General features: G+C 45.7%; 1 protein-coding gene across 1 annotated transcript; it reads left to right on the top strand.

Moving 5' to 3' along the window:
- The first annotated feature begins 443 nt into the window (after positions 1-443).
- ZNF212 (zinc finger protein 212) lies at positions 444-18,657 on the top strand. The gene is given in 5 exon segments (XM_039253937.1): positions 444-806; positions 13,195-13,584; positions 13,718-13,844; positions 15,695-15,784; positions 16,783-18,657. Coding segments are annotated over 5 exon segments (1,488 nt in total). The 5' UTR covers positions 444-782; the 3' UTR covers positions 17,640-18,657.
- Positions 18,658-19,259: the final 602 nt, after the last annotated feature.

Raw genomic sequence — 19,259 nt, forward strand, 5'->3', positions numbered from 1 at the left:
CGCCTGTCTCTATAGAGACAATGTGGTACCAATTAGGCAAGTATGGTTTGCAGTAGTGCTTTGTATTGGGTGATCAAATGGAAATGCAGCCGTGCTTTCCAAATCAGAATTCCAAAGTCACCATGTAACATAATATGTGGACTGGATTAAACATTTGAAATCAGGGCCATCTTGGATTTTCCGAGGCGCGTGATTACCATAGTGAATAGGATGCAGTGGGTTGGCCTGGGTACCTTGACCCCACACTGTCGATGTGGAAAGTGTATTTCTACTTTCTAGAAAGCCAAACGACAGATGAACTAATGGAAAACAAAAACAAACAAACAAAAAACCACTTGCCATTTGGGACCATCTCTCTTTCCCCAATGAAATGACATATTCTTCCCTCAGAGCAAAGTCTGACTTTTATACATTTTATACATTTTTGAATCCCTCAAAGCACCTCGCCGAGTGCTGGGCACTAAGAGGCCTGCGTCTGCCTTAAATTCTGAACCTGCCTTGGACCTCACGGGACAGAGCTCCTCTAAGGTCGCACACTCTGCGCCCAAGCGCCGAGATGCTGTTCACCCTCCGGCCGCGCGGGGGCGCCTTAGAAATCCCGCGCAGTGCGCGCGAGCGGCGGGAGCAGGTCTTGGCGCCGAAGGGCCGGACTCCCACAATGCACCTTGTATCAACACGGCACTGGTGGCGGCTTCGAGGAGGGGCAGGGAGCGCCCAGGGGACCGGCACGCAGCCCGAGGGTTATCAGGCGGAGCCCGGGAGTTGAGGGGCGACTGGCAGCCATGGCGGAGTCGGAGCCTACTCGGGTAAGGGTCCTCCTGGCACCGAGTCGCGGGCGCGTTCGGGATGGCGGAGCTTCTGGCCGGGGCGGGGCTTCGGGGTCCGGACTCCGGTGGGGCTGGGGGGTCCGGGGGGCTCCCGGGGCCGCTGCTGGCGAGCACCGACCTCCTCCCACGGCCCCCGGGCTCTGCCCTCTCCCTCTCTGGTTCCTCCCGCGTCGGGCCGGGCCCCAGCGCCACGCACCGTCGCCGAGAAACTTCTCCGAGGCTTGTTTCGTGTTCTTGGGTTTGCGACCGTCCCCACACTTTTTCGTCATGCGCTTCCAGGCTGGAGAGGTGGCGCGCTTTGGAAACCCAGGGTCGCCATCTCGGCCCGCGAGCGCGCACGGGGCTCCGGGACCCCAGGACTTGTGGCCTACCTCTGTGTTCTCAGCTTGCTGGGTTTTGCTCGTTCTTTCCGTCACTCTTGCTATGGACTTCTGGACTCGGGTTGCAGCCACAGGGTGAAATCAGGCCGGGCTTCCTCTCTTTGGGGACAGGCATTCCCTCACAGAGCAGTCGCTGGTTTTGCTTGTGACGCTCTCTGGTCTCTCTTCCTCTCCCCGGTCCCCAGTCGCCCCCATTCAGGGACTGTCAAGACACGGAGCTTGGGGCGAAGAAAATCCTGGTTAGGGAGTCAGGAAACTGGGTAGCTCCGCCGAAACTCAGCTCTCAAATACTCACTTGACTGCGTGGGCAACTGTGTTTACCCCGGGCCTCCCTTTCTTTGGCCAGAAATTCAGATTTTGGGACTGGTTGCTAGATGATCCCTGAGGTTCCTTCTAGCTATGACGTTTTCACATTAGTGGTTAATTTGGTAACACAAGAGGGTTTGCTATGGAAAGGACAGAGGGAATTAAATTATTTTTCAAACGAAGCATTCCTGGGTCTAGAAACACTTTCAGAGTTATGTGAGATCTTGGTGAGACTTGAGAGCTAAGGAGACCGTGTGGTGAGAAGTTTACCCTGAGCAAGGTGCACGACATTTGACTCTTGTAGAAAGTGGCTAAGAATCAAGACAATCAAGATGGAAAGGATTGGAAGACCCAGAGAAGAGAACACAGAGAAGAGAACACGGTGTGTGCTTTCAAGAAGTTACAGTTGAATCGCATAGACACAAATGTTTATAATATTTATCTCCCCTGACTCTTCAGATCTCTAAGCCGTTGTAGCCAAAGACTTGGCTTTTCCTCAAGACCAGGTTGGTACCAAAGTAGGGCAGGAAGACGACTCACTGAATTCCAAGAGTACTTATTTCTGACTTCGTCAGTGAACCGGTACATGCAGGTCATCAACAGACCTTGTCAGAAGAGAGCCTTAAAAGATCCACCAGAATCCCATACTGCCCTTTAAATAACTTACAGATCTGTCACTGTAGAATGTATTTACATCGTTCCTCAGCTGGTTTCTCTTCTCAGATATCACCTTTTCATATGCGGATTCTGTACCTTTCCTTTGACTCTGACCAAGCAGTGGTCTGACTAACTGACTTTGACCAAGCAGACACCCTGATGAAGACAATTACAACTGCCAGGGGGAAGAAAGCACCACATAAATATGTTTGAAATGTACCTTGTGAAGAATACTCGGAACCAAGAGATGAGTTCTGAGGCCAACTTGGAGGGCATTTGCAAAACATTCACCTTGGGGATTTTTTGGCCCCAAAGGACCTGAAAAGTAGAAGACAAAACTTAGGTGGAGGAGGGGGGACGTCTCAGAAGCTCCTTGCCCCAAATCCTTAAAATGGAGACTTAAAAGGGCAACATTCAGTGGGAACTGAACATAAGCTCTTACTCTCAGTATTGCAAAGAGAATTGTGTGAAACCTTGGTGCTGGGACATGGATGCAAGATGCCCCTTGAGAATTCATGGTGAATCTGGTGTGGGTTTTATTGCGTGAATTCATGCTGCCTGATGGTCTAAGAAACCTCAAGCCAAGAATGTAGTTTATATTTACTTATTTATTTTAAGTAGGGCCCATGCCCAGTGTGGGCCTTGAACTCAAACACCCTGTGATCAAGAGTTGCATGCTCTACTGACTGAGCCGGCCAGGCATTCCACCCTACCCTCCCTCCCAAGAATCGAGTTTAAAGTACTGCTGTGTATCAGAAATAAACACAGATCTTCTCTGGAGGAATCTGCATTTACTCAGACTTCAAATAATTACCTTATATAAAATTATAAGAAAAATTAGTTTGCAGTAAAAAAAAACAAAAACAAAAACAAAAAACTACCAAAACAGCAAAGAAAACTACAAGGAAAAGGTGGTAAAAATAATGGATGAAAGTAGGCCTTCAAAGATTTTGGATATTGAAATTCCATAATGAAAACATTGAGGGGTGCCTGGGTGGTTCAGTCAGTTAAGTGTCTGACTTCAGGTCAGGGTTTGTGAGCTCCAGCCCCCCATTAGGCTCTCTGTTGTCAGCTGGAGCCTGCTTAAGATTCTCTGTCCCTCCTCTCTTTCTGCCCCTTCCCTGCTCTCTTGCTTTCTCTCTCAAAAATAAAATACGTTAAAAAAAGAAAAACACGGATATTCCAGAAGGAAAATGTGCACTTAACACTCTGCACTGGATGCTATATTTGATGAATAGCTAATGACTGAGGCTATTGTAGGACTGATGCAAACACTAATACATTAGAAACCCAGTGGATCCCAATCAGGATAAAAAAAAAATCTCTATCTAGACACATAATAGTGAAAGTACAGAAAATAAGACAAAATTCTTTTTTTTTTTTTAAATGTTTTATTTTTTATTTCTAGGAGAGAGAGAGACAGCGTGAGCAGGGGAGGGTCAGAGAGAGAGGGAGTCACAGACTCTGAAATAGGCTGCAGGCTCTGAGCTGGCAGTCAGCACAGAGCCCGATGCGGGGCTCGAACCCACGAACCGCGACATCATGACCTAAGCGAAAGTCGGACGCTTAACCGACTAAGCCACCCAGGTGCCCCGAAAATAAGACAAAATTCTTAAAAGCATCTAGAGAAAAGAGATTACCTTCAAATGAACTGTCCGTAGATTAATGTGGTCCACCTCCTCAACAGCAACAATGGAAGCCAGACAAAGTAGAATGATGTCAGTAGACTGAAAGCAAATAGTTGTGATCCCAGATTTTTACACTCCGTAAAAGATCTTTCAAAGACAAGGGTAAAAAAAAAAATTTCAGATGGGGGTTCCTGGATGGCTCAGTCAGTTGGGCGTCCAACTCTTGATTTGGGCTCAGGGCATGGCCCCAGGGTGGTAACACTGAGCCATGCATCGGGCTCTACACCAGCATGGAGTCTGCTTGGGTGTCTCTCTCCCTCCCTCCCTTCCTCCCTTTCTCTCTGTCCCTCCCCCTGCCTCTCCCTCTATCCCTCTCTTTCTGCTTGTGTATGCTGTCTCTTTAAAAAAATTAAAAAAAATTTTTTCGGACAAAACTGACATTTTACTATCAGTACATTCTCATTAAAGGAGCTCGTAAAGGGTATACTTCAGGTAAAAGGAAAATCTTCCCAAATGGAAAGTCTGAAAATGTAAGAAAGTGTCATGATCCAGGTAAATGGGTAAATCTAAACAAATGTTGACTAAATAAAACATTCTTTTGTGAGATTAAAAATAAAGGCAAACTAAAATACATGGCAGCATTGATGTAAAGTTAGAAGAGATCAGAATTCAGGCGCGCCTGGGTGGCTTAGTCAGTTAAGCGTCCGACTTTCGCTTAGGTCATGATCTCGCGGTTCGTGGGTTCGAGCCCCGCGTCGGGCTCTGTGCTGACTGCCAGCTCAGAGCCTGGAGCCTGTTTCAGTCTGTGACTCCCTCTCTCTCTGACCCTCCCCTGCTCACGCTGTCTCTCTCTCTCTTCTAGAAATAAAACATTTAAAAAAAAAAAAAAAAAAAGGAGAGATCAGAATTCAGTTATTTAAAGGTCTTTATAGGTGTGCTTCCTGTAATATCTAATATACTTGCTAAAAGGCTAGAACTTGGCTGTAAAACCTACAAGTTAGAAGGGAGAATAATAGAATAAGAAAAAAAAATCATCTAAAAGAAAACAAAGATAATGAAAAGAGAGATAGGATAAATAGTACAAGGTAAAAATCAATAAAAATAGATCAACAATTACAATAAATGTAAATGGACAAAATGTTCTAGTTAAAAAGCAAAATACTTTCAGAATTGGGGAAAAAATCCCACTATCTGGTTTATAAGAGATACAACTAAAAGATAAAACTACAGAAATGGTTGAACATAAAAGAGTTTGAGAACGTACCAGGCTGACATTCGATCAACTATATTAATATTCCTATAGATAGAGGGGTACTACTGCTTTTATAGTGGTAAGACTCAATTTACTAGCTTGATAGGACATTTTTAATATTTTACATCTAATTACATAGCGCCAAAATGTATAAAACAAAAGTTGACAGAACTACAGGACAATTCACTAGCACAGTAGAAGACTAACACCTTAGTTTTTATCAAGCAGAGAAGAAAATTAGTAAGGGTGTAGCACATCCAATAGAACTTTCTGAGATTATGGAAATAATCTGTTGTGCACTGTTCAATATAGTCAGTGTTAATCTAATCAAATATATGGCTGTTAAGCACTTGAACTAGTATGGCTGAGGAACTGAATTTTTAATTGAGTTTCTGTTAATTTAGATTTAGACAGCCATGTGTTTCTAATGGCTGTTGGATAGCACAGATGGAGAAGATTGTTTTAGCCATATACCTGTCAATATATAATATCAGTGTACAGGCATACTTCAGTTTATTGAGCTTTGCTTCGTTGTACTTTGCAGATACTTTTTTTTTTTTATACAAATTGAAGGTTTGTGGCAACCCCATGTCAGACTTCATGTCTCTGTCACAGTTTGATAATTCTCACAGCATTTTAAACTTTTTCATTATTATTATATTTGTTAGGAAGTTCTGTGACCACTAAGTATGATGTGCTAAAAGTTCTGATGATGTGAGCATTTTTTTTTGCAATAGTCTTTTTGTTTTTAATATTTTTGAGAGCACAAGCAGGAAAGGGGCAGAGAGAGATGGGGACAGAGGATTTGAAGCAGGCTCTGTGCTGACAGCAGGGAGCCTGATGCCAGGCTCAAACTCATGAACTGTGAGATTATGACCTGAGCTGAAGTCGGAGGCTCAACTGATTAAGCCACCAGGCGTCCCTGTATTTTTTAATTACAGTGTGTACGTTTTAGATATAAAATGTAGTATATTTTTTAGATATAATGCTAGTGCTCACTTAATATATTATAGTATAGTGTAAATTTATGAATTAGGGAAACCAAAAAATTCATTTGACTTGCTTTAGTGTGGCATTTGCTTTGTTAGCGGTGTTCTGAAACCGAATTTGCAAGGTCTCCGAGTTACACCTGTATAGAGAGAGTCATTTAAAAAAAAAAAAAAAAGGGCGGGCAGAAGAGCCCTGTTAGAAATGAAAACGTGGGGTGCCTGGGTGGCTTAGTCGGTTAAGCGTCCGACTTTCGCTTAGGTCATGATCTCATGGTTCGTGGGTTCGAGCCCCGCGTCGGGCTCTGTGCTGACTGCCAGCTTAGAGCCTGGAGCCTGTGTCAGTCTGTGACTCCCTCTCTTTCTGACCCTCCCCTGCTCATGCTCTCTCTCTCCTAGAAATAAGTAAAACATTAAAAAAAAAAAAAAAAGAAATGAAAACGTGTTCTGGCAGTTGATGCTGACTGTAGACTGGGCCCCGAGGTAGGGCTGTTGAGCAGAGTATCTACTTGTGCCTTCTCCTTGTGGCTTGGGATTCCTCAGGTATTTCCCGACAGACCCTTTGTGAATTGCAGATTCATGGGCAAAGTAGATGTTGTCTTGAGCCACTAAATATTGGAATTGCTTGCTAGGTAGCAGTCAGTGATTAGAGCAGTACCTAGGGAATGTGCTAAAATATTGAAAGATACTAAAAATACCTTGAAAAAGGAGTGGCATACTATGTGTAATGATTGAAACATTTTATCCTAGAGATATTATTTCTCAAGTTTATCTATGGATTTGATGCAGGCAAAATCTCTAAAGATCGTTCTGTGAGACCTTTCAAGAGTGTAAAGAATATCAACAGCTGGGATAGTCAAGATAATCCTATAAAACGAGGTGGGACTTGTCTCGCCAAATATCAATAATTCTTTTTTTAAAAAAAGCTATGGGTGTTAGAACAGCAATATGGGTAAGATCATAGAAAAAATACTCTATAGAACGAGGGTAGAAATGCCAGAGATTGATATATATGAAAATTGATTCATGACAGAGATAGCATTACAGATCTTAGGGTGTTTTTTTTATTGTATTAGATCTTTTGATTTCCCATATGAAAATTGAGCTTTTCAGCATACACAGATACCAATTCTAGTGAAGTTACTTAATGTGCAAAAAAAACCCTATGAAGTGTTTCGAAGACAGTATTGTGGAATATAGACTTTTTTAACACTTGACACAGAAATTCAAACCATAAAAGAATTAATTCTGATAAAACTCAACTACATTAAAGTTAATTTTTTAATCAAAAAATAGTAAAGAATTAAAATTTTTCTTTAATTTTAATTTTTTAATTTTTAATTTTTTTTTTTTAATTTCTGAGAGAGAGACACCATGAGAAAGGGAGGGCCAGAGAGAGAGAGAGACACAGAATTTGAAGCAGGCTCCAGGCTCTGAGCTGTCAGCACAGAGCCACACAGAGGACTCCAACTCAAAAACCATGAGATTATGACCTGAGCCAAAGTCAGATGCTTAACCAAATGAGCCACCTAAGTGCCCCAAAGAATTTTTTAAATGCACAAATAAGGAAAAAATATTTGCAACACATACAGCATGGATAAAAATTAGTTTCCAGAATTTTAAGAGAAATTCTGAGATAGAAGGAAGTCAGATAACCCAAAAGATAAATGAGTAAAAGACTTGAGCAAGTAGTTCACTGAAGAAATTTGAATGGCCAATAAACACTTAAAATAAGCTTCCCCTTATTAGTAATCAGGGAAAATGGAGATGGAAAATGTGAGGACATATCAATTCAGACCTATTAGGAGAAAATATTGGTCTGACAGTAACGTAGTTGGGGAACATGCAGAATATGTACATACTTCTGATAGGAGTGAAATTGATACAACCACTTTAGAAAACATTTGGCATATTTATGGAAGTTCAGGATGTTTACCCTGTAAGCCAACAATTCCCTTCCTAGGACTATACCTTCAGGAAACTTGCCTGTGTCCACTAGGAGCCATGCATAGTCCCATTCGTGGCAGCATTGTTTGTAATGACAAAGATTGGGGGGGCACATCAATAACGGAAGGGAAATTGTGGTATTGGCACACAGTGGAATATTCTTTTTTTTTTTTTTAATGTTTTTTTTTATTTATTTCTAGGAGAGAGAGAGAGAGAGAGACAGTGTGAGCAGGAGAGGGAGTCACAGACTGAAACAGGCTCCAGGCTCTGAGCTGGCTGTCAGCACAGAGCCCGACACGGGGCTCGAACCCACAAACCGCGAGATCATGACCTAAGCGAAAGTTGGACACTTAACCGACTAAGCCACCCAGGCGCCCCACACAGTAGAATATTCTATAGAAGTGAAAGTGATGTCTGCAAAAACAGGATATTCTTAGGAGTTGTGAAATAAGGATTCTACTTACATAAAGTCCTAAAATTTGTGAAACTAAAGAAAATACATTGTTTTGGAAACAAACATTTGGTGAAAACATGAAAAAGAAAATAGTGAAAAATCAAATTCAGGATAGTACTTCAGAGAGTCCTACAGAGGACTTCAAAGGCTATAGATCTATAACTGAGTGGTAGTTACATGGAGATTTGTTGCCACTACCTCATACATCTTATGAATTAAGTATTTAAACTATTCAGTATTAAAAAACCATGGTATCGGGGCGCCTGGGTGGCTTAGTCGGTTAAGCGTCCGACTTTCGCTCAGGTCATGATCTCGCGGTTTGGGGGTTCGGGCCCCGCGTCGGGCTCTGTGCTGACTGCCAGCTCAGAGCCTGGAGCCTGTTTCAGTCTGTGACTCCCTCTCTCTCTGACCCTCCCCTGCTCACGCTGTCTCCCTCTCTCTCTCCTAGAAATAAATAAAACATTTAAAACAACAACAACAACAAAAAAAACCCATGGTATCTAGAGTTGGAAGTGACCTTAAACATTACTTAGTCCACTTTAATCAAAGGATTTAGGATGGTATTTAATTGTTTTGTATTTCACTCAAGCAGATTGCAGATTTCTTAGCAAGAAGGACTGTGTCTTATACTTAATGGTGACAGGTTTCAGACCATAGCTGCAGTCCCATCGTGTGAGTCTTGATCTCAGTATAATAGAACACTCAAGCAGAACTGTCCTGGAGTATCCAGAAGTATGAGCAACATAAGAGTACTTAAAAAAATTTTTTTTTAATGTTTGTTTATTTTTGAGAGAGAGTGAGAGAGTGCGAGCAGGGGAAGAGGCAGGGAGAGAGGGAGACACAATCCAAAGTGGCTTCCAGGCTCTGAGCTGTTAGCAGAGAGCCCAACCTGGGGCTCGAACTCATGAATGCAAGATCATAACTTGAGCCGGTCAGATGCCTATCCGACAGCAACCCAATAAGTGTACTTTCTGCATTTTTCACTGCCATCAGGACTACTCTTACATATGGAATTTATGTAAAAAAACAAATTACAGAATAAACCCCACATGTTTATTGACGAAGTCAAATAAACAATAGTTGACAAAGAAAGATTAAAATCCCTCCCACTCATGTCTCTGAAGGTAAGTCGTGTTAACAATTTATTGAGTGTATTTCCAGACCTCTCTGTATGCTGAAACAAACACAAACTTGTATATCTTCTCTTCTTTAGGAAAGTGGGATCATAATAAATATATTTCCTAGGGAGCCTGTGTGGTTCAGCCTCCAACTCAGGTTCAGGTCATGATCTCGTGGTTCGTGAGTTTGATCCCTGCATTGAACTCTCAGCTCTCAGCACAGAGCCCACTTCAGCTCCTCTGTCCCTCCTCTCTCTGCTCCTCCCCTGCTCACACTCTCTTTCAAAAATAAACAATAAAAAATAATAAATATATTTTCCTAAAAGTTGGATTTTTAACTAGCAGTATATGATGAAAACTCTTCAGAACGATACACATGCATCTAACTCATTATTTTTAAAAGTCGTGTTTGGTTGTGCCATAATGTGTTTAAGCATTCCTTCATGAACAGACATCTAGATTATTTCCAGGCTTTGACTGTTCCAAAGAGTGTTACCAGTAATCTTTGTATGGATGTCAGTAAATAATGCTGTTTGTTTTTGTAGGATGGATTCTTGTAACTGGGATTGCTAGGGGAGAGGGTTTTGAGTGACTTTCATGAGATAATTCTTCCCTAAAGTTTGCAGTAGCTTTCATTCCTTCTGGGAGTATTATGAAAGTGCCAGTTTTCTATCCTAGTCAGCTCTGAATGTAGTTCCTTATCCCTCTTTTTCAAGTTTGTCAGCCTGGTGGGTGAAGAGCGGTTTCACTTGGTTATATTTACCGTCCTGAGTGCTTCTTGACCACTCACGTTTCTTCTCTCCGAATTGCTTAGTTTGCAGTTTTATTTTGGGGTTGTTATCTTTTCTTTCCACTTCATAGCCTGTTTACATATATTCTCTCCCTGCTTGTTTTTTCAGACTTTGTTTATGGAGGCTTTCATGGCAGCTAACATTTTCTTCTGCCTTGGGGTTCTGGGTCGTGCTTAGGGAGACACAGTACATCCAGTAAAAGTCACTCGTCAGGCACACAGTTCAGTGAGTTTTGACACATGTGTAGCCATCATCATGTTACCAAAATATAGAATATTTCCATCATCCCAGAAAGTGTTCCTTTGCATTCACTCTCATTCTCCCCTCAACCCCCTCACCCTCCCGGCCCCTCCGCCCCCCATCCCAGCCTCTGGCAACCACTCATCTGCTTTCTGTCTTTGTTGTTTTGCCTTTCCTGAATGTCACGTAAACGGAATAGAGTGGGTGGCATTTTGTGTCTGGCTTCATTCACTTAGCATAATGATTTTGAGATCCATCCATGTTGTTATGTGTGTCAATAGTATGTTCCTTTTTATTGCTAATGTAGAATTAACAAGTTAATTATTAATATATTAATCATGTGATAGTACTCTATTGTTTGGTATATTAGTTTCCTAAAGCTGCTGTAACAAAGTACTGCAAGTTGGGGGCTTAAACACCAGAGGTGTATTGTCTTCACGGTTCTGGAGGCTGGAAATCTGAAATCAAGGTGTCTACCGAGTTGGAGAAATCAGATATTCCAGGCTTCTCTTATTGCTTCTGATGCCCCCATCATTTTCTTGGCTTGTGGCAACGGAACTCTGACCTCTGCCTCCACCATCACGTGGCTGTCTTCTCCCTGTGTGTGTCTTCACATCTTCCCCCCTAAGTGCACGTCTGTCTCTGCCCAGATTTCCCCTTTTATAAGGATGCCCAGTCATACTTGGTTAGAGCCCATCTAATGACCTCATTTACCTTGATTATCTCTGTAAAATCTCCAAATAAGATTACAGTCCGGGGTGCCTGGATGACTCGGTTGATGGAGCACAAGACTCTTGATCTCGCTGTTGAGAGTTCGAGCCCCATATTAGGTGTAGAGATTACTTAAAATAATAAAATCTTTAAAAAAAAAAAGTTACACAGATAAGATCACATTCTGAGGTACTGGTGGTTGGGACGGCAACATATCTTTTTGGGGAAACAAAATTCAACCAGTAACATAAGAATGGACCCTGGTTTGGTTATTGATTAACCAGTCCGTGGACATTTGAATTGTTTCCATCTCAACAGATCATTCAAATTAGAAGTAGCAGCTTGATTTAACCACTCCTTTCAGCCTTTTGTTCTGTGCAAGAGGAGAGGAATTACCCCTTTGCTCAGATGCTGGCCCACCTTCCTGTCTGCTAGAGGTGCTCAGCAGGCCGCTGGGCTCAGAAAGGCCAGGCTACGCAAGCCGGAGCGACTGAAAGTGAAAAGCAGAACCTGTGCTGAAATGAGTCTGTCCAACAGCCTAGTGTTGTGTGTTGTTTCATTTGTATCCATCTTTTACCATAAACTTTTATTTAAATATTTTTTAGAGGCGATAGTTCAGCTTTAACCCACATGTTCCATAATGAACCGAGTTGAGTCACTGCAGTAGGTCATGGCCAAGCTTATGTTTTCAGTTTTGGGCCCTGTTTCTCCAGACCCGAAGTCCTGGCCCCGGCTGTTCTTTCCAAGATCCTTCCTCTCCGTGTCTTGGTCTCAGTGTAGTCCTTGTGGATGGAGAAGCAGCCTTGAACAAAGCGGATGCCCAATAAAAGAGCATGAACCTCTGGGGGTTTCAGACTGAGATGAATACGCGGTAGTCCCACGGGGTGAGAGCAAGTTGTGGGAAGACTTCCCAGATGTTGGTTTCAGTCACGTTGCGCTTCAGCTGTACTGATTTTCCTGTTGTCAGGGACAGATTGTAAAAATGAGAAGTGTTAAGGCGAATGTCAGTAGACTTTGTCACATCGCATCAGTAAACGTTTAGGTGTTACTCACTGTGCTAGGAGCAGTTGAGTCCTTTGGGTCCTACTGAGGAATTGTGTCTTTGTTGGTCTTAAAGAATATGCTAAGAATGAAAAGCAGGTAACAAAACACTATGTACAATATGATTTCAACTTTGTGGAAAAATAGATAAGGTAAAAGATAAAAAAAACAAAACAAAACCTTACAGGGGCGCCTGGTGGCTCAGTCGGTTGAGCGTCTGACATTGGCTTAGGTCATAATCTCAAGGCTTGTGAGTTCGAGCCCTGCCGGCTTCAGGTTCTGTCTCCCTCTCTACACACTCCCCCCCCCGCCCCCACTGTCTGTCTGTCTGTCTCTCTGAAAAATAAACATTAAAAAAAACCTTACAGAAGTACACCAAAATTCTAACAGCTTACTTCTGGATGGTGATATTTTGCATAGTTTTTTTCTCTCTACTTTTCAGTATTTCCTTATTACAACCTATATGTATCATTTGCAGCATCAGAATATAAAGAGCATGCTTTTTAAAAAAAAATTTTTTTAATGCTTTTATTTATTTCTGAGAGAGAGAGAGAGAGACAGCTTGAGCAGGAGAGGGTCAGAGAGAGAGGGAGACACAGAATCAGAAGCAGCCTCCAGGCTCTGAGCTGCCAGCACAGAGCTTGATGCAGGGCTCAAACCTACGAACCGTGAGATCATGACCTGAGCCAAAGTCGGACGCTTAACCAGCTGAGCCACCCAGGCGTCCCAGAGCGTGCTTTTTTTAAAAAAAAAAGTAGAAACTAGGTAGCTCTAAACACTCTTGGACCCCCTGGACCCATTGTTTTTTTTTCCGTGATGTTTGGAAATGACACTGACCCTGTGTCTGATTCTTCAGCACAGGAGGAAACGCCACTCCACTCCTTTGACTTCGTCCACATTGCCCCCGCAAGAGACAGAGAAAAGCTCCTATTTGCAGACCACAGAGATCTCACTCTGGACAGTGGTGGCCGCCCTTCAGGCCGTGGAGAGGAAGATGGAGGCCCAGGCCATCCGGATACAGAGCCTGGAGGGGCGGACCGGGACGGCTGAGAAGAAGCTGACTGACTGCGAGAAGACGGCTGTGGAGTTCGGCAACCAGCTGGATGGCAAGTGGGCCGTGCTGGAGACGCTGCTGCAGGAGTACGGGCTGCTGCAGAGGCGGCTGGAGAACATGGAGAACCTGCTGAGAAACAGAAACTTCTGGGTGCTGCGGCTGCCGCCTGACAGCAAGGGGGAGGCCCCCAAGGTAGTCCCCGTGAGGATTAAGAGTTAGACCAGATGGGGAGCCCAGCCTTTCATTATTCAGGATTCTGAACTTGCTGGCTTCTCCTTCGAAGCTGTGGCTGGTGGCGCTCACTGTGCCGTGTTTGTGATTTCAGGTGCCCAGGTCACTTGAAAATGACGGAGGGTGTTTCTCAGAGCAGGAGTGGGAGAACCTGGAGGACTGGCAGAAGGAGCTCTACCGAAACGTGATGAAGAGCAACTAAGAGGCCCTGGTCTCTCTGAGTAAGTAGCAGTCCTCCCTGGCGTTCTTCCTCAGCCCTCTTACGTCCCTGGCCAGGGAGCTGTGACTCAGACCACACCTGTGATGCCAGGCGGCCTTGGCTTCCCTGTTGATCTGGGCCGGGTTGAGACATGGGAACCTCCAGGTCCTCAGTTCACGAAGACTTGGAAAGGTCTTGCTGTTGTGGATTTTGTACTTCTTCTCTGTGGTCACATAGTTCTTGACAGCATTTACCAGTAGGTAAGATGTCGTCTGCCTTCTAGTGTAGTGTGGCCAGGGTTCCTCATGCTGTTTTGAAAACTTAAACTGTTTGACAAGAAGTCCTTTGTTACCTGAGATGAGGCAGGCAGCACAGTCTAACCAAAACATTTTCTTGGCATTTGGCTGGAATTACATTCAGTCACTGTGAGTTCAGTGTCTATTTTGTGTTAATTAGAAGTGCTGCTTAATAGATACGTATTTTTACATATAAATACTAGATTGTACTTTTATTTTTATTTTTTTAATATATTTTTTTAATGTTTTATTTATTTCTAGGAGAGAGAGAGACAGCGTGAGCAGGGGAGGGTCAGAGAGAGAGGGAGTGACAGACTCTGAAACAGGCTCCAGGCTCTGAGCTGGCAGTCAGCACAGAGCCCGACGCGGGGCTCGAACCCACGAACCGCGAGATCATGACCTGAGTGAAAGTCGGACGCTTAACCAACTAAGCCACCTGGGCGCCCCTAGCTTGTACTTTTATATAAGTGCAGATTAGTACTTAGTAAGGAGATTTTGATAGACAAAATCTTTTAAAACTGAGGCCCATGGAGGTGGCTGGGTGGCTCAGTCTGTTAAGCGCCCAACTTCAGCTCAGGTCATGATCTCACGGCTGGTGAGTTGGAGTCCCACATCCGGGGCTCTGCTGTCAGTCCAGAGCCTGCTTTGGATCCTCTGTCTTCCTCCCTCTCTCTGCTCCACCTCGCTTCACGCTCTCTCTCTCAAAAATAAACATTTAGAGAAAAAAAAAAAAAAGAATGTTACATGAGTGTCTGTCTCTCTGCTCCTCCCCCACTAGCTCGCTCTCTCTCTCTCTCTCAAAAATAAACAAACATTAAAAAAAAAAAAAGCTGAGTTCCATGGAGGAATGTCAGAAAGGCCAGTGTGAGGGGCGCCTGGGTGGCTTAGTCAGAAAGCATCCAACTTTGGCTCGGGTCGTGAGCTCACGGTTCATGAGTTTCAGCCTTGCATCCGGCTCTCTGCTTTCCTCGCAGAGCCCGCTTCAGATCCCAGCTTCCTCTCTCTCCTCCCCTCCCCCACTTGCTCATGCTCTCTCTTTCTCAAAAATAAATAAACATTAAAAAAAAAAAAAAAAAAAAAAAGGCCAGTGTGACTGGAGCAGAGAGGGAAGTAGCAAATGGGCCGGAGAGGGGACTGCTTGACCTCGGCCGAGTTCTGTGTTCCGGTGGCAGTCCCCTCGTCCGCCCTGGCTGGGGATATTGGTGCCTGTCTTACCTTGCTGTGTGTCAGCGGGTTGAAATTAGATACCCTGAAAGGAAGCAGCACTTGAAACCCTGTACAAGTGAGGGCAGGGTGGGGGGGAAGGGGAGCGGGCCCCACAGCTGGAACACTTGAGCCACAGTGACTAATGAGGGAGCGTGGGAGGTGGCAGCAGACTGAATCGATGTTTCGAATCGGCTCTCGTCTTCCAGTTGTCCCCAACTGCCAGGGCAAAGTGGCAAGAACAGTAGCCCTTTAATCTTTTCAGCTTTTAACGTCAACCCTCTGGCACTGGTCACCTTGCTTATTGGCACCTGACTGGTGCTCAGGGAGCTTTACTCCCTGCTGGGCTCACTCTCCGCCTCTTCCAACCCAGAGGTTCTTGGCCCTCCAGAAGAAGCAGCGGACTTGGGTAGCGGGGTGCTGGGCCACCTGGAGGACGAAGGACCTGGTGATGTGCACCCAGGTGAGTGGAAGCAGAAGAGTCTGACCCTCTCCCTACTCCCTGTGGCCTACAGTGAGCTCTCCCAGTGCTAAGCTGCCAAGCACCGTCAGCAGCCTCATCTGCTATGACTTCTTTTAGATTCCTTTACGATTTTCATGAGTTTGCCTGATGTATGTGCGTCTTAACTCCTTACCGCTGTGGAGGTCTTAAGTTTCGTGACCATATCCTACCTCATGCCTGCTCTGCTCTACAGAGCGGAGTACATGATAGTTCTAGTTAAAATCCACTGGAGATTGAGGATAGAGTTGGTCGGATGTTAGGAGTGAGGCTGAGTTAGGGGCGCCTGGGTGGCTTAGTCGGTTAAGCGTCCGACTTTCGCTTGGGTCATGATCTCATGGTTCGTGGGTTCGAGCCCCGCGTCGGGCTCTGTGCTGACTGCCAGCTCAGAGCCTGGAGCCTGTTTCAGTCTGTGACTCCCTCTCTCTCTGACCCTCCCCTGCTCACGCTGTCTCTCTCTCTCTCCTAGAAATAAATAAAATGTTAAAAAAAAAAAAAAAAGGAGTGAGGCTGAGTTAGCTGAGAGACAGGCAGCGCTTTTATAAGCCAAGTAATTTGGAGCGAACGTGCAGGAAGACGGAAGCTAGGTGTGTGAATACTTGGGCTTTAGGTTTAAGCATTTTTTTAAATCATTCACATTATTTTAACATTCTTGAATTAGTATAGTTATAGTACATTTTGCCATTTTTCATAGGAATTGAATACAAACTTGTGGACGAGTTTAGAGAACTATCATAACATTGTTCTAGAAAGGTAGTATTCAGATTTCCCTTCATGAACATAGGTTTAGGTTTCCAGGTCTTAGAACCCGGTCTCCTTCTCCTCCAAACTGTCCTAATTCCCATGATCCCAGGGTGCTTTGATTTGAGTCCTTCTGAAATTCATAGATGTTTGTGTAGTTCTGAAGAAACCGAAGGTACTAGAGTGTGATCTTTTTTGTTGATCTTTCTCTCTCTCGGCAGCCGAAGGGGTTATGATCAAGCAGGAGATACAGTACACTCAGGAAAGCTCTGCGGATCTTCCCGGAGAATTCTCAGGCATTGCGGAAGAGCACGCTTTCCTAAGCCCGGAGCATACTGAACTCTGGGGTGGTCAGGGTAGTTCTGTCTTCTTGGATTCGGGCCCTGGGGACACTAATCTGGAGGACCCCATCCAGGCCAGTAGAGACGCTGGTGGCAGCAGCGCTCTGGGCTGCCCCCCGAAGCAGGAGCCTGGTAGGCAGGTGCAGCTGGGTCCAGAGTGCGGCCAGGGCATAAAGCTGAAAAGGGATGCCTCCGGCCCCTATGAGTGTTCCCAGTGTGGGATCAGCTTCCGCTACAAGCAGCAGCTGGCCGCGCATCTGCACACCCACTCGGAGTCGGGCGCGGCCTCGGAGCCGGAGGAGAGCCTTAGACCCCGGCCCCGACTTAAGCCGCAGTCCAAGAGGGCCAGGCTGCACCAGTGTGACGTGTGCATGCGGAGCTTCAGCTGCAGGGTGAGCCTGGTGATCCACCAGCGCTGCCACCTGCAGGACGGGCCCAGCGCCGGCCACTCCGTCCAGGAGAGGTTCTCGCCCAACAGCCTGGTCGCCCTGCCTGGCCACATCCCCTGGAGGAAGAGCCGGAGCTCCCTCCTCTGTGGTTACTGCGGCAAGAGCTTCAGCCACCCGTCTGACCTGGTGCGGCACCAGCGCATCCACACGGGCGAGCGGCCCTACAGCTGCTCGGAGTGTGAGAAGAGCTTCGTCCAGAAGCAGCACCTTCTGCAGCACCAGAAGATCCACCAGCGGGAGCGGGGCGGGCTTGCCCTGGAGCCCGGAAGGCCCAATGGCCTGCTTTAGGGGTGCCGGCCCCTCATCTGGCGGGGGGGCGAAGGGGCTGGCACTGGTCCCCCCGAAGAGACCCTGTGCAGAGTCAGGGATGGATTTTTTTCCGAGGGGAGTCACGCTGATTTGCCTTCCCTCGGCCAAGCCCCAGGCCGAGCCCAGACACCGTTCTGAAAACTGTGGAAGAGGAGGTGGGGGCCGAGCCTCGCCCTGCAGCCCCTCCCCTGCTGTGAAGCTTGCTGTCTCCGGCACCTTCACGTCTCTGGTTTTCTCATCCGGGCTGACTCTCGTGGGCTGGGGTTGGCTCTCTGACCCTGTGAGGACCAGTGGCTGCTGCCAGGGTCTGGCCCAGCATCTCAGGTCTTCCCATGAGGTCGGGTCAGGTCAGTGGAGCGAGCAGGTGTGTGAAAGCATTCTGGGAAGCATAGAACCCTCTCTTTCCTCTTTTGTAGTCTCTTTGTTAATAACAAGTAGAGGAAATAATTTAAATGACAGCTTACCCTGTTCTGAAGAAACTTTTTTGGAATTAGATTTTAGTTGATTAAAAAAAAAAATACAGTCTGACCTTGTTTTCTAAATTTCCAGCATTGTAGAGGTTGTTCCTAATATGGGGACTGGGCCTACCCTCTAGGAGGGATTTGTTTATGGGGCTCTCCTAGCCCCCCCCACACTTTGTTAGGCCAGAGGTCAGGGGGCAGGGTGCAGGGCCCCCTCCATGGGGGTCCTTGGCAGTCTCACAAGGGGCTCACTGAATCCAGAGGAGGAGAGGGCAGGGGCAGACTCCCAAACCCCTGCTGAGAACAAAGAGTCCCTAGTGGAGCCAAGAGCACCCTGCTGCTCGCAAATCCCGGTTTCTCACCAGAATCTTCTTCCTCTTCCCACCTGGTCCTTGCTGGGTTCTGCAGCCACCCAGGGTAGAAGACTACTTCGTGACTTACGGTTGTCCGACTCGTTCCAGTGGGTAGTGGAGTTTGTTCTTACTACACCAGTTGTTTCTTGAGACTGTGTAGATGACACGTTTTCCAAATTAGTTCTGAGATCGACTTCCAGAGATGGTGGAGAAAAAGCACAAAGATGCTTACTTCTCGGAAGTGTTGAATGCTTGCCTCACTGTTGTTTGGGGAGATGGGAGTGGGCATCTGGGTCCTATGTGAGTGTCCCCTTTGATGATTTGCAGTTGCCTAGAATAAAACTTGCTACTAGCAAAAAAAAAAAACAAACTCACGTTGGATATTTTTCGCCCTTTGTCAAGAATACTGAGATGGAGGGGCGCTAGGGTGGCTCAGTCAGTTAAGCATCTGACTGATGACTTCATCTCAGGTTATGATCTCATGGATCGTGAGTTCAAGCCTCACTTGGGATTCTGTCTCCCTCTCTCTCTCTCTCTACACTTTTGCTTGCTCTCTGTCTCTCAAAACACAAAAAAAGATGGAGGAGATGGAGGAGGTGGCTGACCTGGATCAGTGACAGAGGCCTATAGTCACAGCCTGACCTGCACTTTTACTTCAGTCTCTAGGCCGGACAAGAGGAGGGCGTGCATGAGGATGTTCGTGGGGCCCTGTTATGGTGGTCGAGGGCCGCAGACAGTCTGGGTATTGGTCGGAAGATGGGAGGAAGAGAGGGCAGGTAAGGTAT

This window comes from Hyaena hyaena, unplaced genomic scaffold, assembly GCF_003009895.1.
Source record: "Hyaena hyaena isolate Hyena2069 unplaced genomic scaffold, ASM300989v1 scaffold_471, whole genome shotgun sequence".
Taxonomy (NCBI): Eukaryota; Metazoa; Chordata; class Mammalia; order Carnivora; family Hyaenidae; genus Hyaena; species Hyaena hyaena.